This window comes from Spodoptera frugiperda, chromosome 11 (genome assembly GCF_023101765.2).
Source record: "Spodoptera frugiperda isolate SF20-4 chromosome 11, AGI-APGP_CSIRO_Sfru_2.0, whole genome shotgun sequence".
Taxonomy (NCBI): domain Eukaryota; kingdom Metazoa; phylum Arthropoda; class Insecta; order Lepidoptera; family Noctuidae; genus Spodoptera; species Spodoptera frugiperda.
Genome location: NC_064222.1, coordinates 1,494,765 through 1,520,442, shown reverse-complemented (window position 1 = coordinate 1,520,442; position 25,678 = coordinate 1,494,765). Strand labels below are relative to the sequence as shown.

Genomic DNA, 25,678 nt, shown 5'->3' with positions numbered 1-25,678 from the left:
ATTTATGTTTAAAATATCATGCCTGAACTGGAACATGTAGGACGCCGAGTTGCCATAATAAAAAATTAAATGCTTTTGGTAGAATTTCATGAATTTTTAAATAAAAAGTTGATTGCTAGGCAACGAGCAATATTGATGTGATTTACATGTGATCACCAATAAAATAAAAATTCCAGATTTTATAAAGAGTTTTTTCGAATATTAATCAGTATATAACATAAAAACAATCATGAATTATAAAACCAAAGATTTAGCACCCATTGCTATCCCACATGGACCACCTGTGGAATCCACTTCTGAATACTTTAAGTCTTTGATGGAAAGCGCCAGAATGGTCAAGTGAGTATATGTAGGAAAGCTACTGCGTTAAATCCCCCTTTTTTAATAACTCGGCTAATTGTTTCAGCCAAATCCTATGTCCTCACAATAATCTTTAAAATACAATTAGTCCCTCTTCTTTTTTGACTGCTAGGCTGTCTCTGCAATAAATTGGCCGCTGCGCCCCAAACCACACTGGCACAAAATAAAATGACTACCTGTATCTAACTGTTTCCAATTCAAATTGTAAGGATTTGTACGTTTGCAGAAAATATCCAGTATGGGACGTTGCACGACCAACTCCTCAAGTTTTGATGGAGCAGGCTCGCCGGGACCTGATGGAGGCGGACGTCAAGTTGGCGCTCAAGAGAGAAGAAGAGAAACGAAATCGAGTCATAATGGACGCTAAATGGGAAGACTTGAGGAGGAAAGAAAATCTATTGAAAGAGTCCTTTATCAGTTTTAACAAAGTAATTACTGTATCTGTACTTTTTTATGCGTTGGTCGTATTTAGATAAAAGTGCCCAAAAAGAAAAAAAAAATAGTCGCCAACTCCAAAAATGGTCCCAGATATCCATGTTATTTTTTTCTATATGGTGTCCAAGGGCTGCGTCTATTACTTATCGCAACTTATATCTACGTTTGCAATGCACATTAGCCTTCTATATCAAATAATAATAATATAGGTACAGGTAGGACGTACTCTTAACGAAATATTATTTTTTCTCCCTTCACCCAGTTCATTCGAGAGAACCAGGAGAAGCGAGATCGAGCTGAACGTAAGATGCAAGCTGACAACGACGTTCTAGAGCGCAAGACGAAAGAGACAGAAGCTATGAGGAAGAGAGTCATTGAGATGGAGGAAATCAAGAAATTGATGGAAAAGCAAGTCAAGGATTACACTATTTACGAGGTTAGATCATGAAAGTGGACCTTTTTATTTAGTCTGTTCGCTTTCACTGTAGAAAAAAATACAATTTGTGTCTTTTTCTACCAGGACTACCTCATGTCGGTAGTGAACAATTATCCCGAGTTTAAACAACCGCTGGATGTGCTGAACCGTTATGAAGCTTTGGGTAAGTACCAAATAGTCCCTACTAGCCTACTACTGATTCACAGTCTAAAGATTTTAGTAAGTAAGTAGTCACCGGGACTAGACAAGCTAACTCCCGAATACTAAAACGCTACTCAATTTTAAGACGCTCTGAAAAGTACTTCTGCCCCTGTCAATTCTTTATAAAATGACAGAGATAGCACGATATTTAAGTAGAACTTAAAATTGAGTAGCATTTCAGTATTCGGGCGTAAGTCTCTAAACACTCTGACTTAACAATAAATTTTTGTCGTGACCATTTTTGGAGCTTCCAAGTTCCAAGATGTTAATTTCTATACATCATATTGTCTTATGTCCAGTTGACCTGAGTCTCCAAAGTGGTTGTTTACAGCTGCAGCCAAGAACACACTGGCCGACCGTCAAGAGCGAGATCTGGAGATGCTGGAGGACGCACGCCAAGAGATCGCATCGCTGACTGAGGAGAAGAAACTCTTCATCATGGGACTTAATAACACGCTTGCTAGTCTCAGGGTATTAAAAGAAAACTGCTTTAGAAGATCAGACAATGTTTTTAAACAAACTGATTCGTTAGTTATACAATAGACGCCCACGATCCATTAAGCGCGGTACTAATTTAATATTGGCAACTGATTTACTTTAAATCCAAATAAGCCTAATATTCAGCAGTGGACGTCTCTCGGCTGATGATGATGATGATGATGAAGCCTAATATTATAATTTATCGATAATACAATTATATAAACTAAACCAAATACTTCATCAGTTCAATCAATAATCTCCTCCAACTCCTCAGTGGCGCTACGATAAGATCCGGAATAGGGTGATAAAATGGGAGCTGGCTTTGAACCGACTGAAGGAGACGGCAGCGCGGCGTCATGTGGAACTGTGTCACGTTAAATCTGCTATATGGAGCCTTTACGTCAAGATCTGCAAGCAAAAAGGTACCTATGTTATTATGTTTTTAAGGTATAGAACTTGTTGTTTCTAAAAGAAAGATACATCATTCTTTTATAAAAAGTTCAATCTGCGATTGTTCATGTCGAATCCATGATAAAATAGCAAAATAGCGCCTCCTAGTCATTTACGCAAGTTTTTCTCATATTCATGTTTTCCATTGCTCGAATTGCATATCAAAGGGACATTTTGCTAAACTTTTCATTTAACTGTTGCATTAATAGGGCTATCTATCGACGTTGATACCAACGACTTCGAACAACAGCTGGTAGTCATCATGAGAGCTCTACTGGAACTGCGCAGGATTTACAGAATCGCTCAAAAGAGGTCCAAGGAAAAGTGAGTATGAGTACAGTCTTTTACCTGCCTTGCGACCAGTTTTTGTTGATTGCGCGGAAGACTTAATTTGGAGCAAGATATCTGATATTAAATGAAAATTCTCTTCAATTTCAGAGATGTAGAATCACGTGAATAACTGTTACCAAAGGTGTCTTCAAAATAAACGCGAGAAAACGTTTTTACATTGTGGTGGACCTGCAATCTACTTGAAGGACAAATGGCAATATGGCTTCATAATTCTGTAACTGATACAGCTACACAGCATGACAGCACCAAGTGTCCTTTATCGATTCTTACGCCATCTAGTGGGAAAAGAAAGAACTACTTCAGAATGCCCACGACAAAACACTAATCTTCGAGATGCCAATTACTTTCTATAATTATTATGTTCAAAATTTGTTAATTAATGTTATTATTATTATTTATTCATATCAATTTGTTATTATAATGTATTCAATAAATTGATTAAATGTTTCAAAAATACGCTTGTTGTTTTTGTTGGCGACCTTTTATAACTTTGATGAATTAAAATTTACCTATGTACATAATTTCCTCGAATTATTGCAAATTATTAGAAAATTTCCTTATTTATACATAGGTTAATACTTGAGCTTATTAAGCTCCATAATTATAAGTTAATAACTTGAAAACTAAGTTCAAAACGGTCCCATTATCTGTTCTAAGTAATTGGCCCACTTTCCTATACTTAATTACTTGTACACAATTTAATTAGCAAACTTTCCAACTGCTTGTTAATCTTTACCAAGTTTTCTATAGCCCCCGTATACATGGGACGGAAGGGTTAAATAATAATGTTTATTTTTATACAATTTATACATTCAAGTGTGGGAGAGCCATTCTTTGACACGACTGGAGTCACTCACCGAAAACCGACGTGAAACAACGCTTGCGTTGTGTTTCGTTGTGTGAGTGAGGTTACTGGAGGCCCAATTCCCTCCTTCCCAATCCCCGATTCCCCAACAACCTTTAAATTCCTAACCCCCAAAAGGCCGACAACGCACTTGTAACGCCTCTGGTGTTTCAAGTGGCGATTGCTTACCATCAGGTATAACCTGCCAGTTAAAGGTCAGCGGCATCAGAGGCTTCACAAATGAGTTGCCGACCTTCAGTTTAAATGTTCCAGCCTTCTTCCCCGATAACGATGTGCTTTGTACCGATCAACGTTGTTGGTTGTCCTATTATCAAAGTCATAAGTGGTATTTTCAATTTTTATAAAATAAGTTCGAGCGACTTCATGTGAAACCGCCTTTAGAATAGGCGAAAGCATATAACTTTAAGCAACCAACAGGGACAGACATTAGAAAATTGAATAAGGTACACATTAGAAATGGACACCACCAATACAGATAAAACGACTCTAAATTCCGAGAAACCAGAGCATTACATTCATTACATAGAAAAGCCTTTAAAATTAGTCGCTTGCTGGGATCTATTCCCGAATTCTGCTAATGAAAAACGGAAAGTTTTCAACGATATTTATCTTGGAATAGTTTTATTCGTTCTAACGCATATACCTATGGTTTTGACCGTTCATCTGTATACCGAATGGCAGGATATAATGTCTAGTTTAGGGACGATAGCCGATGCGCTACCTCTACTAGTGTCCTTAGTAATCGTAGCTTACTATGCGATACATCGCCGGGACTTGTACGAGTTGCTGAATTATTTGGACAAGAACTTCAAGTATCATTCTGCTCGGGGACTGACGAATATGACTATGCAGCAGAGCTGTATGACGGCGCGGCGGTTTGGAAGGATCTATACGGCTTGTACTATGTTCAGTGTTACTATGTATGCTACGTTGCCTGTTATTGTTCATTGTAAGTAGAAAATTATTATAGCTTCCTTTTCTGATGTGGTGTTTCGAGTAGCGATATTAAAGCAAGCATATCTGTATCTACCTATTTAAATAGAAAGACTAGTCACACTTTTTTGTTACCGGCTTCACTGTTATATCCCTTTTATTCTTCCAGTGTGGACTAAAGAGCCGATCCAGAGTTGGATCTACATGGATGTAACTCAATCTCCTTTCTTCGAGTTTGTGTTCCTCTTGTCTTGTTTAGCGCAGATGTATGTTGGTCTTGCTATGGGGCAGTTTGGTAAGTCTATCTACGTTATGTAGCTTTTAATTTCATTCTCCAGGAATATAAAATATTGTGTAAGTAATAAAAATCAGAAACAGACCTTATCTGGCTTCATCTTCAACAGGAGTATTCTTCGCGTCAAACTCGATCCTGATCTGCGGGCAGCTAGACTTGGTATGTTGCAGTCTTCGCAACGCGCGCTACACTGCGTTACTGCAAGGAGGCGTGAAACACGCAGCGTTGGTTGCAACGCATTCTGATATACAAAGGGATGAGGACCACAATTACATCTACAACTTCTCTGAAATTAAGGAGTCGTTGTATCATTATGATGAGAAAGTGGTATGTGATAACTAACGATTAAATCTATTAGAATTCATGGTAAATAGTAATTGCCTATTTTGTAATTTCTTTCAGACACACAACTATGTTGATGTTAAGACTCATTTTGGTGAGTATTATTTAAAGTAGCCGTTGATAGATGTTGTATCATTCTTACCAAATGAAGAAAGTCTAAAACGTCTGTAAAATGAAGAAGCTACCTTCTAGGTTTCTAGCAAGACAAAAGAAGACTTCGGAGTGTCTTCAAGGCCCGAGTGAATATGTTGCTTGGATAGATGTGTATCCAAGCTCCATCGTAGGGCCGCATCATCACTTACCACCAGGCGAGATAGTGGCATTAGTGGCGAAACGTTGATCCATAAAATATAAAAAACAAGAACAAAGAATTTAGATACAAGATCAGTTTAAAAAATGCTTGAAGAATTCAATCTCTGAGCACATGAAGTAAATTTTATTGATCCTTTACGTATTGCCTCCTAGACATTTACAGTCCAGAGTATGACGATGCGACGATGGAAGCGCTCCGGGACTGCGCATCTTTGTGCCAGGTCGTGAACAAATACAAGGAGATGTTCGAGAGCTTCGTGTCACCGCTGCTGGCTCTGAGAGTCGTGCAGGTCACTCTCTATCTCTGCACTCTGTTGTATGCTGCTACCCTGGTAAGAGAAACCTTCAAGAATCCGTAGACAAATTGTCTTGATTGAGGGTGCTTTTCCACCAGAGATGTGCTATGTATGCTACGTTGCTGTGGATGTGTTTGACATCCACCAATCATATTCATTGGTACACATAGCACATCTCTAGTAGAAAAATACCCTGAGGATTGGGTTGAAAACGACCTTGGGAGAGGTATCAGTTATAATTTCTTTTATAAGCGAAGATTTCGTTTGAAAATAAACATGTGGCATTTTTCTGCAGAAATTCGACATGATTACAGTGGAATATTTGGCGGCCGTAGCTTTGGATATCTTTGTATACTGTTACTATGGAAACCAGATCATTTTGCAGGTATGATTGCAAGAACCTAATATGCACCAAAAGTTGCCTGGTTTGATACCCGGGTTGATTGTTGTAGTAGAGATTTCTTACTGAGAAGTAGGTTTTGCAACCGCAAGACATCACAACAATCTGGGAATCGAACTCCAGACTCTAGGTTGAAAATATCACTTCTTTTCTGGCTGTCTTAACTCTCCTACAATAGATAGGGTACCAGGTACCTACCTAATACGTCTCTACGCAATCTCCACAGGCTGACCGCGTCTCGACAGCTGCTTACCAAAGCATGTGGCACACGATGGGCATCCGTCCACGGAAGGTACTCCTCAACATCCTACTGGCCAACAGAAGACCAGTAGTAGTCAGAGCCGGCAAGTTCCTACCAATGGACCTGCATACCTTTGTCGTTGTACGTATTTTTTTTTGGTGTGGCAACATTTTGATATAGATTAGTGTTGCCATTTTAGAAATTCATTTGTGAATTTTTATATGTGGTAATTTATTAATGTGTTTTGTGTTTCAGATTATCAAGACTTCGTTCTCTTACTACACGCTTTTAGTGAATGTCAATGAAAAGTAGAAAAACACATGGAATTTTAATATACCTATTCGAAATATTTTGTTCACAAAATTTTGCGTTTATCACTTGTATTAGGACATTAGGGCACAATAAATAATAAAAGTAAAATTTTTAGAAGTATTTTATTTAAGAAATTAATATACAATTCTTTTCATACATAGATCAATGATTCAATTTGATCGGCAGTCAGCCGCGGGTATCAGTCTAACACATTCAATAGCAATTAAATAAAAGAAAAATCTTCATTTATTCCCGTTACTCTTATGCGACCTTTTTATTATTTTTCCATTATGGTAACTATCGGTGGAGTTTGGCAACACTGACGAAATTAACCGTTGATTTCAAAATTGAAAATCAATTTTATAATTTCATACGCTTTTCAGATTCAATTACATGTAGATTTCATGGAAGATTTGGATTGATGTCTCTCTATCGTTGTTTTAATTATAATAACCAACGGTTAAATTAGTAGGTTGATAATTTAAACATATATGTAAGCAACCACGTCATTCGCGCGAAGCATAGTGCGAACTAGGATCGCATAAGGAGTAGGGCGACAAAGCAACGCTACATATTATAGTCCTATTGACCGGCCTGAGGGGACGGTGTAACCTTTACAACTAATACGCCCACATATTGACCACTTGGCTCCTATATAAATGCTAATTAATTCTAACCAATTTAATTACTATTCGTTACTGACTGGAGATTTTACTTGTTATAAAAATAAACTATATAAAGCCGATACGTGTCGTCAATCGGGCACTGTAAATGCATGGCGAGTTATGACAATAATTCTACATTTACTGGGATATAAACACTTGCTACTTGACATAGAATTTATTACTTAAAAAGTTATATGAAACTTACAAGTAATTACAATTTAATTCTAGATCATTCCTTATAACAAGATTTCTCCTTGCACGGGAATGTACGTATTTGTCATATGATTAGGAAATGTTTATAGAGACCGTACTAAGTCCTAGCATCGCGAATCGTAAACCAAATGTCACATACAGTGGGCGCAATTTGTTCATTATATTTACCAACAAACTACGGCTTCGTTACAATATTTATGCTTACTACTTATCATACTTCCAATATTTCCATCATTTAATTCTGTCATCGTTAAATTTTACTGCGAGACGACGCGACTACAGTTGCGACGTTCAATGTTGAAATAATCTCAATAATAAAAAAGAGGTTGCGACAAAACGTCGCCGTTGTCGTCGGAACTGTAGTCGCAGTCGCGGGCTACCTTACATTAATTGTTTGAATATTGATTACGACACAAGCATTCTGGGAGCCAGTCATACGTACACGCATTTGCACAGACATAATTACGCGGCATACAAGTGCATCCGTCCACAAGTAAATCGCCCACGGGAAGCCCAAAGCCGAGAACTAAACAGTCTAATTTTATTATAAAAACATACAAAGACGCTGTAACCTCTTGAAAACATATAAAATTGCATTGTGGTCGTGAATACTACAGTCCTATTGGCTATTACAAATGAGGCCGAGATTGTCCGGTCGTTACAAGTACCTAAGTGATGTAATGAAGTTCCCTAGCGCACCCGTCTGAGGGACACAATCGTCCAGCAATTGGTCAATGTATCAATGTGCAGTAACTACATTACATAATGAACACCAACAAGATAAACAATTAAGAACCTTATTCTCACGTCACAAAATTCAATTATTCATGTAACATTTGTCGTTCAAAAATCAACCGAGACAAAAAGCGAATAAAGTCGATTATTGTAACTATTCTTGTTGGCCATTTTATGTAGTAAAAAGAACGAAGCAAGTTTTTACAGGAGACATAACAAACAGGAAATATTTTCCTTGCAGTCCTTATACATAAAACTAGCTGTTACTAATGTTAACAAAAACTTCTTACTTTAAAACAAAGTAAACAATCAATTGGGACTCGCTTCGTTATTTTTATAACACCTGTGTAAAGAGAGCTGAATTATTGTTAACAAAATAATTTCGAATAAAAACAGCGTACAAACTGTAATTTAGTTCAGAAGACAGACGAGAAGAGAATTTTCGATAAACAATACTAATCACTATAACAATGTAATTAGAAAATCACTAATCAAATTTATAATCCATTGCGCGTTTAAAAACTTAACATTGAACGGGAAACGATAGAAAACGCGCAATGGAATTTAATACTAGCAAATTGTCGTAACTTCCTTATGTCTGTCTTCGAATATAAGTTTAAGAAGGTAGGTAACAAGTAGGTACGTGGGTGTCCATGCGAGTCGACGGCAGAGCGGCGCGGGCGCGGGGTGGGGCGATTAACTGGCCATCGGGAACAAACACAAAACAATACGTGAGATGATGTCACACAACTTGGCACAGGAATGTTTAAATAACATAATTATTGTTCTATTACAGATCCATTTCTTTGATATAAAAGAAACATTGTAGTATAAATCTAGGTATAGGTAATAATGAATGATGATACAATATAGGATTCCTATAAACATGATAATGATGTATGTAGTTTGAAAATTGAATTGGCAGCGCGAGGTTTTTAAACTTTAGTTCATTTCTATTGCTGAAATGATCTTTGGGCAGGAGTGCTGTGATATATCTGAACCTTAAAGGCGATATCGATGAGGTTACTTTAAACCTTTTTACGTAGAGTACGCCTATGGTTCAGTACCCTTTCAGTTCACCTTCGCACCGCCAAAAGTAAATCAAAACCATGCTTTGTAGTGATAGAACATTTCATAACAATGACCGATCTTATTAATAGTAATAACAATATGTAACTTTAACATACATCAACAATATTATAGAAAACAAACACTATGTTGTACAGTCAGAATATGCTTTATACAAAATTAAACTCAGATCGAATAGAATCGAATTATTCATAAAAACAAACCCATAAGAGCTATGAAAATATTTCTATAGCTAAAATGGGTTTATAATTCATTTTATGAATAACACGGCTACACAACAGTAAAGGAAAAATACTAAACATAGTAAACAAAAAAGTAATTGTTAGGCATTTAGTTTTGTGCAACTAAAACAACAACACTGGTGAATGTTACCAGTTAAAAAAATATGCTTTTGTTAATTATGGCAAGATGCATAAACGGCACACGGTTTGGTACCTTTCATGTGGGGCTGCTTCAAATTATATCTCTGTGATTGCAAAATAATTAAAATTACTAATTTGTAAAACAAATATAATAAGGAGTATTTACTAATGGCTTATTTCAATAACCTATCTATCTGCAGATATGCTTACTAGAGTTATAATTATGACACATTTTGCATGGAGCTTATGTCAAAATATTACCTCTAGTATGCAAATCTACAGATAGATAGGTTATTGAAATTGCCCATAAAACATCAACATTTAAGAATTTTTATTGACGCTTGTAGGACAGAAAATAAAAAACTTAATCATGATATTGCAAATCAACAACTAAGTATCCAAGCAAATAGTATTTTGAAATATGCATATCAAGTAATCCCAGGACATTCAAGTCAGAGAGAAAAATAAATATAACCCACTCCTTCTAAATCCAATCAAGTAAAAGTTACATTCCACTAAGCCACCACCAAAAGAGATAATATTCCATTCTCATATCTTGCTTTAGTGTGTTGTCGTGTATGTATGTGTATGTAGTCTGAGTGTGTGTGTGCGAGACTGTATTGCCAGATCTCAAGTCCCAATTATACAGAATACAGGGTGTGTCAAATCCCTAAGGTATATTTACGAAAATTCAAACTACCGTATTAAATTGGGGAATGCTTTTATTTTTACACGTCACTTAAAATATTACACTTACATTTTTAAGCCCCAGCTGTTAGCATTACATGTCTTATTAACTATTTATTCGCATACAATTTCACATAATTATAACCAATTCAATTCATTCTCAATTAAACTAATTTTGGCATAGTCTGGCAATATAGCAATGATATTAAATAAAATTGATCGATTAAATTTGGTAATTTATTTGTTTTGTAATCTGGCAACACAGCGTAAACCAGTTAACTTGGCAATACTAGCGAAGTGATGCAAAGAGTATCGATAATGGAAGCGCGGAGAAACCTGCAGCGCTTATCATTATATTTGTTTGACGATTAGAATTTGACTCACCACCTCGAGATCAAAAAGAGATCGTCCTAGTTGGCAGTCGATCGAACGCACTGTTCACGTGATCTAATAACAATCCGGTGAACTGAGGCAGAGACAGCTCTAATAATTTACATATCAAAGGTCACCGCACAGAATTCAATTACGGATATTAGTACATTACTGTCAATTCGTAGGTTCGTTGCCAATTACGACCCATCGCGACGGCAGCCTGTATCTATCCATTACCATGCCCTATTACCAAACTCACACCCTTACTTTCCCTATAATTTCCATCGTATTACTGTTTACATAAAGTAGTAAGTATGAAGTGTTCATTGTTCATTTAAAAATGGAGATTGTTCTCACTGGTCAAGAAAATTATGGCGTCATTTTACTGACTGCTGTTTGGCTATTTTCTAAGTTATGACTGAGCACAACATTCTTACTACTCGGTGCATGTGTACATTGTTAGTGCAACAGTTCAGTGTAAGTGTGAGGACTCACTTCTTTTTGTTCTTGGGCTGCGCGCGTGGCGGCGTGTTGGGTCGTCCCATGTTGAGGCCGGAGTAAAGCTTGCGCTTGTCGGCCGGTTTTAGGATCTGGAACGAGCACATAAGTGTCTCGTCCACTGACATGAGGGCTCCTGAAATTTGAAAAAGAAAATAGATTAAATTGCGTCCTTTAGAATCAGCAAATAGCTTCACAGGTTTAATTATTCTTCTACATAGAATTGAGGCTTAGAAACTTCAGGTTCTCTTTTTGAACACATTTGCGTAATACATATTATGGTTTAGAGAGGTAATACTAACCGGCGTTATCGAACTCGCCGCAGTAGTTGGGCGCGGAGAAGAGGGTGACGAGCTGTCTCTTAGCGAAGAACTCGTAACCGTCCTCCACGACCTGATGCGCGCGGCAGATCAAGTCGAACTCATGCTTCGACAGGAACTTGCCTACCACCTGGAAATTATTAATGACACATTTTAATATGAAAAGTATATATAGAAACTGATAGAATTGATCTATAAAAATATAGATAGGACTTTTTGTGTGAAGAAGTACTGTTTGCTTGACCAGTTCAATTAAGTTTGCAGGCATTCTTAGTCATTATTAGCCGTTTACAATCAGATTTTGTTACTTATTTCTCCTATTATGATATCAACACGTGGTTAGACATACCTAGACTTATATTCCTAGCTTCGTATCAAACACAAATAGTATAATCAGTGGCAGACTGCGATAGTGCGTAGAGGTCATCCATGCGGACGCATTCTAAACTCTACATGCGTTGATAGCAAACGTTTACATACTATCCACAATTTGTACATTTATGCTCTTGTAATAAAGTTGAAAATTGATTAAAGAAACTGTCTAGATTGGTGTAGGTTGATGTGCTGGCGTCTAGCTAGAAGCTTGTTTGTTTCGTTTCCATTTATCTAAGATACTGGGGCCGTTTGTTTATATTTTCCTTTCTTTGAAATGTATGAAGAAATGATGTGTTAATTTTCTTGGAATAGGTACGTAAATTATTACTATTTACGTTATGAGTCTTTCACACACGGTTGGAAGCTTCCATATCCTTATACAAACATCATAAAAGTAAGTAACTCTGCACATTTATCTGTCACGCACGCTTCCATACATAAAAGACTAACTGATTTCAACATGGTGCAAAGATGAATTTGATTTCGCAAAAGGAAAATCGGTTAATCATGCAACAAGGCGTTTGGAATAGGGACGAAAATTAACCACTTCCCTGTTCATAATAGTTGAAGCAAACATGAACCAAATATACCTTGGTAAACACAAAGACTTGGTTAAAACTGTTCTCGATTTGGCAACCTCTATATTACGTCTCATATAACAAACCAGGTTTCATTTGGCACGTGTACGCAGACATAGGCACCGTCAGCTTTCCGTTGGAATTATACGTTTGTGAGTTAGGTCTACAAGATTGCACACCGAGCTAAATACCAGTATAAACTGACCATTGAATATCCGGAAAGATCATATAAAGCTAGACCATGTTAAACTGGTTTGTAGAACTTGATGTGTAGCATTTCGGAAACAGTTTTATTGCATCATAAAATTTGCCGCAGTTGCTCTATTGTCGCTATCTTTGTTCAGAAACGTTCTTCTTAATTTATTGTTTAATTTCTAGTGTTTTTATTAATTAGGTCTAAGAGAAACGAGTGCCTAGGTTAAGCTGGTTTAATTATCGGTATTTTTGGTTGCTGCCTTTTATTACCGTAATAAAATATTTACGTATTAATGAAGTGAGCCTAAATTAATGTATGAACATCTGACAACGCAATTTTTCTTGTATGCTAGACAGTGAGGTGTCAAACAAGTTTACGATTCGCCAGAAAGAAAGGAGACACACCAATATTCGTAGCTTCTGGATGTCTGCAATATCAAAGGAGTCGTGTTACCGACCCTTTTCTATATTTACGTCAATAGGAAACGTGTGACTCATATTCGAGTTATTGGAGTCGACAAGAACAATTCCTAGAGTAAGTACTTTGATAATATGACACCTCTATATTAATTTCGCTAAAGATTTTTTCGAGGTAAAGATGGGCGTATCATATAGTAGCGTGCTCTTGGAGAGGCTTATGGCCAGCAGTGGACAGAAACGGACTGTATTTATGATGATGATGAGCCTAGAGATTCGAACATCATAATTAAAAACTATAGTAACTTCTCTTACCTCAGTTCCAAATGTAAAGCTGACACCACGGTCATTTTCTCCCCATCCAGCGGTGTCCTTGTCAGGGTCAGACCACAACAGGTCGCAGAGCAGGCCCTGGTCTGGCACGTCAGTCGGCCTCATGATCCGCCGGATCTGTTCCATCGCCTGCAAGTCTGGAGATAAGCCGCCGTGGCAGCAGAATATCTTCTCGTCAACTGTAACAATAAGAGAGGAGATTAAGAATTTGAATAGCACAATGTATTTCACGATAGTATGGAACGTGTAAAGAAAAGATTTATCCGTATTACGGACTCAAATCCTGTTACCGAAATCGTGATTTTGGCAATATAATACAATAAGAAAGAGTTGGAAAATAACTCCGCATTTCTAAAGACAACAAACAGTCTTCTTTTGAGAATCGTTTGATATTATTTTTGCAGAGTCGCGTTCTAAGGATCGATTATGAGAATATTATGATTCATGAGACGAGGGAGGGCGTCGACACCGTCTCCCAAGGTAAGTTCGTAGCTGAATAACACCTCAAGGGATTCTCTACCGTGTTGGAAACTAGTGACGTATTACTTGATAGAACGTTAGTTCAAGAGGCATGAAGTGTTTGGATCCTTTGTGTTTGACCTTAATAACATATAGGGTTGAATCGAGTTTAGTTTGTACAATATTATTTTGGTACGAGTGATGTTGTGTTGTTTACGACGTATTTATGAAGGACTTCTCAATAAGAAAGACTGTACGGACTCGGACAGGGTTATCGGAGTCAGCCGTCCGGCGCCAAACATCAAACACGATCGTGCATCGATGTTTAATTAATTTCGTTATGCAATCGAGTTTCTGGAAAAACACGAGGCGATTGAAAGAAGCCTGCCATTCCTGCCAGCCGCCTGTAATCTCTCGTTTAAACATTATCTCACGAAATTCTACTGAATAAAGATGAATGAAACGTTCGGTTATTTAGTCTAAGAATAGATTTCTTTCTAGGTATTTTATGAATAAAGACGAAGTGCCTATATTTAAAGACGATGAAAGGTGAAGGGCAATGAAAATTCGATACAGACTTGAGGTGACCTTGCTTATTTAAACTAGACAAAAGATGCTAATTAAGTTTTTGTATAGCAATAAACTTGATTGTGCCCCTTTTAGCCCACAAAGGTCGGTTTTCGCTTAGTAAGCGTCTGACCAGCGTCTCTTTTGAAAGCCTTCAACGTCATTATACACGATCCTTTCAATAGCCGAATTTTACAACGTTTTGATACGAAAATATCACAAAGCATATAAAGACTAAATTGAATTTGTAATGGAAAAATTGCTCCATCTTCTGAAACGACATCCCAAAATATGTTACAAATGAAAGTAAGCATCCAATTTGGGTTGAAAATGGAAAATCGATGCACAATTTGTGCTCGTATTCTTGTAGTAATTGCTTCGTGTCCAAAATCCATGAGCAAATACTCTTTAGCCTATAGCCGGGGAAATTGAAGCGGGATGATTCGTGATTGGGTACTTCGAGCCTAAATAAATATCTTTGGAACTTTTAATTCCACATGAAAGGAATCGTGAAAAGATTTACAAATATTTACGATCTTCCAAGGTCTTGTTACCTCATTAAAATGGAACAGCGAAATATTAAAACTTTTTGGTATTACCACATATGCCAAGTAATGTTCAATTCTGTTAAGTTAATGCCGGAGGGGGACCACCATGAGCCGGTAAGCCATTTATCACCTCCCCCAGTTTTCAATGCCGCGACCTTACAGCGCAATGCACGGTACATGAATCACGTAGAAATAGTAACTGACTCAAAAATAGGTTTAAAACTACCGCACACATAAATATTGTAGAATTTTGCTCGTTTAGGATTTCAAGGTTATAATAAGTCGGAAACAAATAAATGGTACATAATCATAAAAAGGGATGTTCATGAGATACCTAGGCCATATATCTTCAGAAGAGCTAAATTCATTAAGTTGAAACCTGGGAGCCGTAACAAGCTTGGTCTGAATATAGAAACCATTTTGCACGAGTAAGGTCGTAGTTTAAATAAATTACTAACGATATACCGAGAAAGATGGAAGACCGACATTTTGTGTGAAATATAAATGTTTCGTGTTAAGACAAGACAACTTTTGGAAGCCTGTTCGAAGGAATATATTTCTCTAAGCTCTGTGGATTATAGATTTTATCAAGATAAGTCACGAGTAAGTATAATGTAGACTTAGAAGAATGAGGTCGACATTTCATCGTGTAAAATTGATGGAAGCATCATGAAGAACACTCGAGGATATCTACTTAAATATGCGTGTTTCTTCGTGCAAGAATTTCGGGAGCTTAACGAGATAAGATGTAAAAGTGAAAAGAGGAGTCAAGTATTCTTAAAGTTCTTATCGAGACGTTGAAGAGAATTAATTAATTTTCGTCACAAGGTCACAATTTCCGGCCAATTCAAAACATTGTACCGTAAATGACAATATTTGAATGTTTCCGTGGTAAAAGTTAATTAGCACGTGGATCCTCGAGGCTCGTACGCGCTATCGTACAATTTTACTCCAACGCAAAAGATCAATATTGTCTCCTAAAATTACGTGACATTGGCGCAGAATTTCGGGCGCTGTGTTGCCGCAGAGCAAGTTCCTAGTCGCATACTAAATAGTAATAGTAAATAATTGATAGGATTTTGTGTGAATATTAATAATGAGTCATTTTCTTAAAACACGCGTGTTGTCTGGGTGTCTTAAAAGGATTTGGCATGACTGTTGGTTCGCTGTGAAAAAACTGGCTGAACGAGCTTCATGTACGATTACGTTATCGCAGTTATCTGGAAACGTGCCAAATCGCTTCCATCGCACCCCACGCAGAATTAATTTGATAAAAACGTGTTTACGTGTGTCAAAAACTTTTGTTATTCATATAAATTACAGGTTTTATAAGTTTAGGATAGTGTACTGACGATGAGTTTAGATGCTTCATAAATTCAGTTTATATTAAACGATGTGTCAATGTCCTCTTAGCAATAAACAGCAGATTAAAAGTCTGCAAAGTTTCAGGCAAGATTAATAGCTGCTTTTCAATTCTACATTTTAACTAATCTATTAGTATTGACAATGAAAGTGGATTGAACTACACAAGATTCCACAAGAACTTCGAACATTACTATACTAAAAAACTGTTTAGTACATATTCTATTAGAACTATAAACTGTACACATTTTACGAACATTCAACGCAGTTTGCATTTGTTTTTATGAGAGTCACTTTGGGTGATGGGCTAAAAACCTTTTACCACTCATGTTCTAATGTGGCAGTCACTCAGCCAGTGCATTAAGGGCTCCAGTCCAGTACATTAATTATTGATAAAACTTGAGTACACGCCACTTTAGCACGTGTGGAGACTGTATCAAGACGGCTTGTCCTCTAAACGGTTATATCATCAAATCCATGAATCAACATGTCCTACGGCTCAGAGCTCACGTGTGCGCCAACACGTGAACGAACATCGGCGATCGGTAGCAGATCGAATTGTTATTTTACGTCGTAGATTATAAACTGTTCAACGCATTAATAATTCTAAACAATCGGCTAAGTTATACAAACAAATGTATATTGTAAGATCAATTTTAGTAGCTATCTTATTTTTGGGGATTGTTTGGTTTATCTTACGCACTTAGGTAGTCTGGATCTCAAAGTTATCAAAATTCATGCATATTTAGATTTTATCTTCAATGCAGTATATATTTTATTTATCAAATGCAGTATCACGACTATGAAAAGTGTCTGTCTGACTCGTATGTTTGTGAAAGAGTACTTATAACGATATCAATTCACAGTCGATGCGTTTCAATTGAGATGGGATTGTATGCTAATGCGTGGGCGCCGGTTTGAATGTATTGTGGACCACGTGCGCGCGCACGCGAGAGTCGGTCTGCGCGCGCTTCAAACGTAGTTTTACGATACGTTTGTCATTCGATTTGGCTTTATAACTTTAGTAATTGAGCGTCTGCTGTACCATGTCTGAGAAAAATCTACCGTGACATCTATTTCTGTTTGTTTGCTTTGTAATTGCAACTAATTAACAGACGTAAATGAGATTTTTTGTGTTTTTGTTTGTGGTTAGTCACTGTTTAAGTATATCAACAGCGTTCAAATGATAAATCCAACTCAATACGCATTTTGAAAATTTCCAGAAATATAAATCCTACGTGTGTAGCTAATTTTAGCCTTCACGTGTATCAAACGAGCTCCCTTGACGAGCAGGTACAGTCCTAAGCGCCTAAGGCCGGAGTTCCCATTTAGATCCTTCTCTTTTCATATTCATAAGCTTATTACGTGAAAATAAGCCACATTGGTACAGTAAAGGTTAGCAGTAACTGTTTCTGTATTCCGAGAATGTTTGCTTGGGCTCACGACCTAATTAGGGGAACTTTAATGTTGAGCCGAATTGAGCTCCTTTGAGCTGTGAACATAGTGGAATTAACGATGACGATTCCTGATTAATATTCAGGGGATGTCGTTAGCTGATAACAATTCTGTAAATTTTCGCTGGTTGAATCTAGATTGTTATTGCTTTATGAACAATCTAGAATGAACAATTGTGATGAACTATGAGTTCATTATGCGAACATAATGGACAATCATTGGTTATTTCATGAATAAAAAATCATTTAACGTTTATGATTTAGTAAAAAACAATTCAAGCGAGTGGAATGCATGTATTGTATTTTATAAAATTGGATATTTTGACGTCAGAGGCAGGATAGCGAAAGTGGCGCGGGGTTGAGCTGATACTTACGGGAGGCATACGTCAAAACTGGGACGAGTTTATTTATTCAACAGAGCCGTGTTTTCATGTTAGATTTCCCTCTGTTTATGACAGGATATTGTAAATATTCAATGTGTTATGTAGCCGAATATTTCCAATGAAACGGATACATATTACAATTTCAAGCTGAAGAAGCTTTATCCAAATGTGTGAACTACATTATTATTGCAAGAATTACTGCAATTCTCCGTTTGTACAAATATCGAGTCGATGAACTGCAGAATATAATTTAGATTGGCTGTCAATCAATGAATACAAACAGAAGTTCGCAATCGTATGACGTCAGCGCTAACATATTTATGTATAACCATCAACATACCGTCCGGTCTCGATAAGTACTGAAATAGAGCACATTTTGTCAATTACCAACTCGGATTCAAATTCTTAAAGATTTTTCTCCAATGATTCAATGACTGTAGAGCTAACTAATATAGCTATGAGTAAGACCTAATAGTTCAAAGACCGAGGAGATCTATAGTGTATTACATTTCCGAACATCTATTGGCAATACATCGTTACTAACGCTCATAACATTAGCATGACGTCATTATAAAATAGTCAGTACTTTTTTCATGGTTGTACAAAACTCTTTTTGTAGCTTCTTTAGAAAAGAGTTTCTGGCTCAGTTGCCTCACTTATGTTAGGAAGTGGGACTTTATGGGTACATGGAGTGAGGACTGTGAGGTACTCCCTCCTCGTACCGTCACTCTGCCTCTGAACAATGGTACTCGAGAGATAGTAGTAACAAGCGCTTGTTGTCATGTTTCAAGCCTCCCATGTTTTGTTTGATAAAAACACTGAAACATTTTTGTTTTTGCGACTCGAGCCAGGATTAGATCGTAAAGTTTGATTATTTCTGAAGTATTTATTTATTTTCTTTTTCTGCATAAAGTGTCAAGTTTATCTGTAGGTATCTAACAAAACATGTGTATTATTTATCTTTTAATCTGATAGGGGAAGACCCTATATGGAATTAAAAACAAGTTTTTATTCGAGTATCAGTATACAGAATCTCAGCTAATTAATTCAACATGTTAGTTTCATTAGCAAAATGCAAGGAAACCCGTCAAGTGACTACAAGGTGTATAAAATTACCATAAGCTAACACCGCATTGCGACGCTAAAACTGTCAACTAAGTTTTTAGGGTCATGATGAGCAATAAAACCCATAAAATCTAATAGAATATGGTCCAAGGTTGCTTGGAGGCTCGTGGCCCTGACTTTCGTGGGGAACTACAGGAAATGGATGTTTACCTACCCGAGTATAAAAGGGCGAGGAAATTATCGGTATGGCGTGGCGGGTCGACACTACATTTAATTTTATGTTGACAATGTCACCGTTATGTAACGATGTCACACGAAACTTGTGATGTTACGTGTATTTTTGTTTGGAAAAAACAACACAAAAGTAGTCATCAAGTCTGGTTTATTATAGATTCTTATAGGGAAAACCGATCAATAAACGAACATAAAACAACGAAAGGAATCAAAAGGCACTCGTTAAGTTACCGACCTAACTTTTTACGAGCACTAAAACTGATATACAGTCTTAGGACCAAGTCTATAACTAGACAATGTAACATTTTATTCCGCACAGAAGAGTAGTCAATCAGCCAATCAGCCGGTACCAAATTAAGGAGGACGACCTTTCTACAAAGCATACATTTGTTTTATGATGAACAAGGCTTTAGTGCTACCGCTAACAATACAAATTATGTAGAGCATGCCAAAACACTGGCTTCAAGGTTCAAGTTATTAAAGAATTGTATAACAATGAAAATACGAGTGGAAACGTTTAAAGAAAAACGTAATGAACTAGAATTCGTTAATGAATTGTATGTAGTGGTAATAACCTAATTTACTCTGTATTGTTTCAATATTGGATTATGATAATTATGAGGCCTAATGAAATTCTATAAGTTTTTGTTATGGATATTACATTAGAATAAATAAAACTTGAAAGAAATTCACAATGAATTATAGAACTATTTGACGACATGTATCTAAATGAAAATGAAGTCATCCATTTTAAAGAGATCCTATTCAGACCGAGCCTTGCAAAATATCTTAATTCGGTTGTTTATACAATGTTACAGAAATCTATCCAGTGATAAACATAAAACATTACTCTTGGAAGAATCAGTAAAAGTCAGTATTTTAAGCAGAGTGCGGATTGATACGTGACAAATGGTCGATGAAAATCCTATAAAACCAACGAAAATTGCTGTTTTTCTCTCCGTTTGTTATTGTTTGTGGAAAATTTTAAACGTAACCCTAAGCCAAATGATTTATGTTCAGCGGGAGATGAATCATATGATCATAAAAGCCGGCACGTGCAACCTCTGGTTTGGAACGTTGAGCAATATTTGTTTAGATACATACAAGTGTAAGATCAAAACTGTAAAATCAACTTTTCTTAGGAATTAATATTTGGTTCACTATAAATTAGGTTACGGATTCAATCAAATGTTTTGAGGTTTGTTTTTAATGTTCGTTACATAGTATTACGTATTATTTTTTCAGGTTATATTATTTTTCTTAATCAAATTTTACTCTATTGTTTTTTTTAAGGCCTAACCTTATTTTCGCAGCCTTTCTCTTTAATGTTGATTGGTAGAGAATGCCATATGGCATTAAGTACGCCTTATGTACTACATTTAATAGTATTGTGTACGTTAAAGATTGAATAAATAAATATTACATTTTCTCTAGCAAACAAACATATTGTTCGATCGACCACAAGATAACAAGCAGTAAAGGATATTAACGTAGTTTCTATAACAATAATATCTATATTTATCATATAATAGCTGTGGAAGGAGAAGCAAAGCCATTTCCTTCGGATGTTTGCTAACTGATGTACAAACATGAGTTACGTTTGTTCTTCCACGGCTTATGACAACTTGTCTTAGCTTTGTTTATTGTTTATGTGTTAAAGTATCGTGGAAATGTTTCCCAGGGTTATATCTATACAAGATATCTTTTAGTTAATGATAATGTTAGACAATAAGAGCTTGTTTTCCCTTAAGGTTTTAGGTTTTAAAGACACATCTGTTATTGTTTATTGCGAAAAAATATATTTATCTATATTTATAAAGATGTGTGTCATTCTGTCGTATTATGAACAGCTATAGATAGGACAGAAATGAGTCCTCCTAATCCACGGCATGGCAAGGCAATGCTTTGCTAGACAAAAAATCAAGACTCGCATTTTCAAGTTCGCGTATGACCCACTCAACAAATCAATTAATAGTCATGGTACTCGACACTGTCTAGTTATACTTTCTACATACTATCACAATTTCAGTACTTAATTTAAATGCTAGAGATAAACCATTGTACAAGTGATATTCAACGTCAAGTGCCTCATGCCAAATGTATGTGTGGGCGCAGATAACTGATAGCGGAGTTGATAACAATACAATACTACGAGTTGATTGGGTCCTCAATTAATTTTCGCTACTTGAATTCAATCGAAACATGTTGAGAAGAGATTGTATAAAAAAAAGTACTAGGGATACCGATTCAACTAAACCAACGAAGTAACTCTTAAGGAACCTATTTAAAATTTTAAAAAAACTCATAAGCTTAAGATAGTTGACGCTTAACGACTTAGTCTTTATCAACATATACATATGTAAGTGTCACCTAAAGTAACTCTAAGAGACGGTTTAAGTGAAAACAGCCATTAGTATAACTCTCTCAGACATTCGGGTTCATAATTTACATAGTTATTTCATAGCTTTGGTTATTTATAGACATTCAAATGTGAATTTAATTAAGAGATTGAGAAGTCTGTAATTATCTTCTAACTTCCACTCAGAGCATTCAAGAGATACTCCAAATATAATCCTCTAAAGTAATGATGTCAGCGTGCTTATAAAAATAATTAGCAAAGTTAAAACGACACGCTTAGCTGTCATTTTTAATGATCTAAAGCTGGGACGTTTGGCTCAATTAGTATGGCCAAGTAAAAATAGCCGTAGTGGCTTAAGCAAACATCCTTTTGCGTCACAGTGCCAAGGACGGTGTTACAAAAACAACTTTCCCGTAATTGATATAAGGTAGATACTTTCTTTTATGTATTATATTTATAAAATACAAAGGGACCTTGGTTTTGTCTACATTAATGTAAGGCTTTCTCGTGAGCCCCATTCCAGTAATTTATCTTCCGAGTTTTTAAGACTTAGTTACTGTTTTAATTATTTAACTTTGTCTTTGCTCGCTGAATACATAATTTCATTAATTTGTTTATTAAGTATTCGATTCTTAGAAACCGTTTCCTCTCCTTACAAATATTACGAACAGATTTCCAAAGTGTAAATCAAATCCAGAAATCCCTTTTACATAATAAACGTACGAGAAATCAATCATTCCACGTCAATATTACCTAAATCACATCTGAACCATGAAATACAAGCGAAAACTTTTCACATTTTCGTAATAATATTCCAACAAAAAATGTTCCTACAGATTTTACGCCACGAATTTATTAACGTAGGTATGTTTTATACATCTGTCATGGAGTTATATGTAAATTTTCTTCCACAGACGTCACAATGTAGGGAAATCAGAAGGATTAATACATCCTCCATCCGCAAAGATGCAGCATCCAACCGGCTGATCTGGAAGTTATTTTAGAGACCTATGGTCAGCAGGGAACGTTTCGTGGTTGATATGACGAAGAATAGAAAAGAGAACGTTATTCTTGACGTAATACACTTTATGGGCTCGTAACTACGCATTGTGTGTGGACGATAAACAGACAGTGAATGTGTTGCTTGAGGTGTGCGTCACACGTATCTGCAGTGCAGTCAGTAGTCGGTAGCGTTTGTATGTTAAAATGTCAACCTTCTACGTCAACGAGACCTTTAGTGTATCTGAGTATACAGTAATGACCAAGGCTCGGATACCGGTTAAATTTTCAAACCGTTATTATGTACTTGTACGCAAAACCTTTACATTGGGTTTCGTTCGCGAAACCGGTTTTTTTAAACCGGTATTTGGAACAGTATTTTCATAAAGTTTTTTCGGATTAACCGGTTTAGAGCAATAAAAACCGGTTAATACGACGCACATCAAAGAAACGCCGCGCGCTGTTCAGCTTATTTCAATAATAATATTTCAACGCGTGTACCGACATGCCCCTCGTCGAATAAACCGGTTAATTTAGGTTAAAATAAAGTTCTTTAATGTTCACGTTCTTAAGAAAAGTTCGGAGGAAAACCGATATAAACCGGTATTAACCGGTATTTTTTAAACCGGTTCCGAGCCTTGGTAATGACACAACTTTTGTTCTTCAAAAGAGTATTGGTACGTAACTACTTACACAGTGTATCTAACTCCCACTTTTTGCCAGTTATCTCTTAAGATAACATATAATAATATAGTTCTATATAGTTAGAGGTAATTTTATTCCACATATCTGGCCGAGTTCCAGACTTAGTGGAGTTATCACTGAATCTATCCAAAATTTTAATCCTAACAACATATAAATATTTCCCCGATACTAGAAACAAATTGAGACGGCTTACTCAACAGTTGCTGACGACATCTCGATTAACGAGACAAAAATTTTCATTGCTCATGGAATTAGACTTCTGTGCATTAAACTATGACGTAGCTTTGAGGAGTGGGTGTCTCCGCCCAGTTCCTTCCGACGTGGCTTGCAGTAGCAGTTTCGTTTTTAAGACACGTGACCTAGATACTGAACATCGCATCAAGAGTACTTGCATTTGACTAGACAACGCTTTGTCAATTAAGACTGAATCATTATAAAACTGCTGGAGATTTTGTCTCTCACAGTAAAAAAAAACTACATCAGGTAATGATATATGATGTATTTAAATAAGCCTGACATCATACAAAATATTTTCCTCAGCCCAGCTATGGCACCTATCTGTTGAACATTTACCTACATAATGTAATGTTGATGTTGTTAGGGTTATAATTAGGTATGTTTATGTTTATTGTAAAACTAAATTATTTATGCAATACGGTCGTTGTTTGTTTTGTTACGTGGAAGGGTAACCTTGTTTGTTAGATGCCCAAGGGAAAATGAGTATGTACACAAAAACAAGTATCAAAGGACGTATGAAATTAGGAGCATCAACTTCATTTTGGAAATAATGTGCACATCTGCCTACCCCGTCGGTGATAAAAAGCGTGACGTTTGTTACTTAGGAACGATTTGAAAGATAGGCCTTGTATTTGATGTTTAATATTAGAATTCCTTTGCCGTCGATGTTTACTGACTATAAGCTGGGCCGCCCACAAGGTGTGTTGTTATTAATCGTATAAAAGAAAAAAAAATATCAAAATTTTTATTTATTTCGGTATTTGGGCCAGTAATATTAGAAATGTTTTGCGATCTCTGTTTGTATTAGGTAGGATTCCCATTTCAGAGTGCTGTTTTATTAGTGAAACTACGTTCCGTGGGCGTACACTTCGATATAATTTGGTAGTACTCTCGAACTACGCTCTAGGTGCCTTTTCATTATTTACCACCCCCGCGTCAGATATCTATTCCCAGACCTTCCCAGTGTATTTATAGAACTGCCTTTCATACAAAACTTATTCAGACTAACTAGAATGTGAAACATAAATAGTGTAATTTGGTGCAAATCAAGTGCATTTTTTTTTACATGTAATGGGTCGACGTTTGGCCGCTATCTCACCTGATGGTAAGTGATGATGCGGCCTACGGTGGAGCACGCCTGCCCATAAGCAACCTATTCACTCGGGCCTTGAAGACACCAAGTTATACCCATCAGGAAACACAGACTCCGGCAAGGAGTTCAGACTCCCTAGCAGTTCGCACAAAATAGCTTGAAGCGGCGCTTCAAGTGCATGACCAATCATTTTAGGCTTCGGCGATAATTTTTATTTTAATTCTCGTAAGTACATAAATATAATATCTATTTCGTTCATAATATACCCATACACCTGAGTGTGACGACATGTTTCAAATATTTCTAAGTTCCATATTGTAACCTTGATCGATAAGAACACTGGTGAATAGATTGCTTATCTATTACCAAACATGCGAAATTGCCTCGCCTCATCTACGTAACTTTAAACCTACGCTGATAACTCATTGATCTGTCGCCTTGTTTTGGTATATTTTTTTGTTATACACAACCTTTTTGTTGGATAATTGGCTGTAGGCGTTACAGTAAAAAAAACATTAAAATTCAAAATGGCGCGTGTCGTACTGAATAAAATTCACATGTGTGTGATCAGAACATTGTGGTATAAACAGAAGGAGGGATAACTCAAATATCTCAGTGGATACTAGAGCGTTTGTGTAAATATTTCTCCTGTTAACGATATCGAC

The 25,678-nt window shown here is 36.5% G+C and overlaps 3 protein-coding genes across 4 annotated transcripts in view; 2 read left to right on the top strand and 1 right to left on the bottom strand.

The window, feature by feature from the left end:
- The first annotated feature begins 97 nt into the window (after positions 1-97).
- LOC118275024 (coiled-coil domain-containing protein 42 homolog) lies at positions 98-3,169 on the top strand. The gene is made up of 8 exons (XM_050697017.1): positions 98-339; positions 587-788; positions 1,058-1,231; positions 1,316-1,394; positions 1,764-1,903; positions 2,187-2,334; positions 2,572-2,686; positions 2,801-3,169. The coding sequence occupies exons 1-8, from the start codon at positions 230-232 to the stop codon at positions 2,820-2,822; spliced, it is 990 nt and encodes a 329-aa protein (XP_050552974.1). The 5' UTR covers positions 98-229; the 3' UTR covers positions 2,823-3,169.
- An 865-nt stretch (positions 3,170-4,034) lies between these two features.
- LOC118275023 (uncharacterized) lies at positions 4,035-6,725 on the top strand. Its single transcript, XM_050697016.1, has 8 exons — positions 4,035-4,527; positions 4,681-4,806; positions 4,916-5,133; positions 5,209-5,242; positions 5,614-5,792; positions 6,052-6,141; positions 6,383-6,538; positions 6,653-6,725. Exons 1-8 carry the CDS (start codon positions 4,035-4,037, stop codon positions 6,707-6,709), a joined length of 1,353 nt encoding a protein of 450 aa, XP_050552973.1. The 3' UTR covers positions 6,710-6,725.
- Positions 6,726-6,815: 90 nt separating this feature from the next.
- LOC118274918 (serine/threonine-protein phosphatase alpha-2 isoform) overlaps positions 6,816-25,678 on the bottom strand; it is a 49,275-nt gene continuing 30,412 nt past the window's right edge. Inside the window, exons 5-9 of one of the 2 annotated variants that reach the window (XM_035592703.2) lie at positions 13,531-13,727; positions 11,633-11,780; positions 11,328-11,466; positions 9,847-9,877; positions 6,816-9,022 (exon numbers count right to left, since the gene is read on the bottom strand). In XM_035592703.2, coding sequence (XP_035448596.1) covers positions 9,865-9,877; positions 11,328-11,466; positions 11,633-11,780; positions 13,531-13,727 — 497 coding nt within the window. In that variant the 3' untranslated portion in view covers positions 6,816-9,022; positions 9,847-9,864. The remainder of the gene's footprint in view (positions 9,023-9,846; positions 9,878-11,327; positions 11,467-11,632; positions 11,781-13,530; positions 13,728-25,678) is intronic. The other variant, XM_035592704.2, reaches the window with a different exon arrangement.

Coding starts and splice junctions, on each gene's coding strand:
- LOC118275024 (XM_050697017.1), top strand. CDS start 230: ATGAATTATAAAACCAAAGATTTAGCACCCATTGCTATCCCACATGGA. Junction 1,904..2,186: donor ACACGCTTGCTAGTCTCAGG/GTATTAAAAGAA, acceptor CCAACTCCTCAG/TGGCGCTACGATAAGATCCG. Junction 2,687..2,800: donor CAAAAGAGGTCCAAGGAAAA/GTGAGTATGAGT, acceptor CTTCAATTTCAG/AGATGTAGAATCACGTGAAT.
- LOC118275023 (XM_050697016.1), top strand. CDS start 4,035: ATGGACACCACCAATACAGATAAAACGACTCTAAATTCCGAGAAACCA. Junction 5,134..5,208: donor ATCATTATGATGAGAAAGTG/GTATGTGATAAC, acceptor AATTTCTTTCAG/ACACACAACTATGTTGATGT. Junction 5,243..5,613: donor TGATGTTAAGACTCATTTTG/GTGAGTATTATT, acceptor ATTGCCTCCTAG/ACATTTACAGTCCAGAGTAT.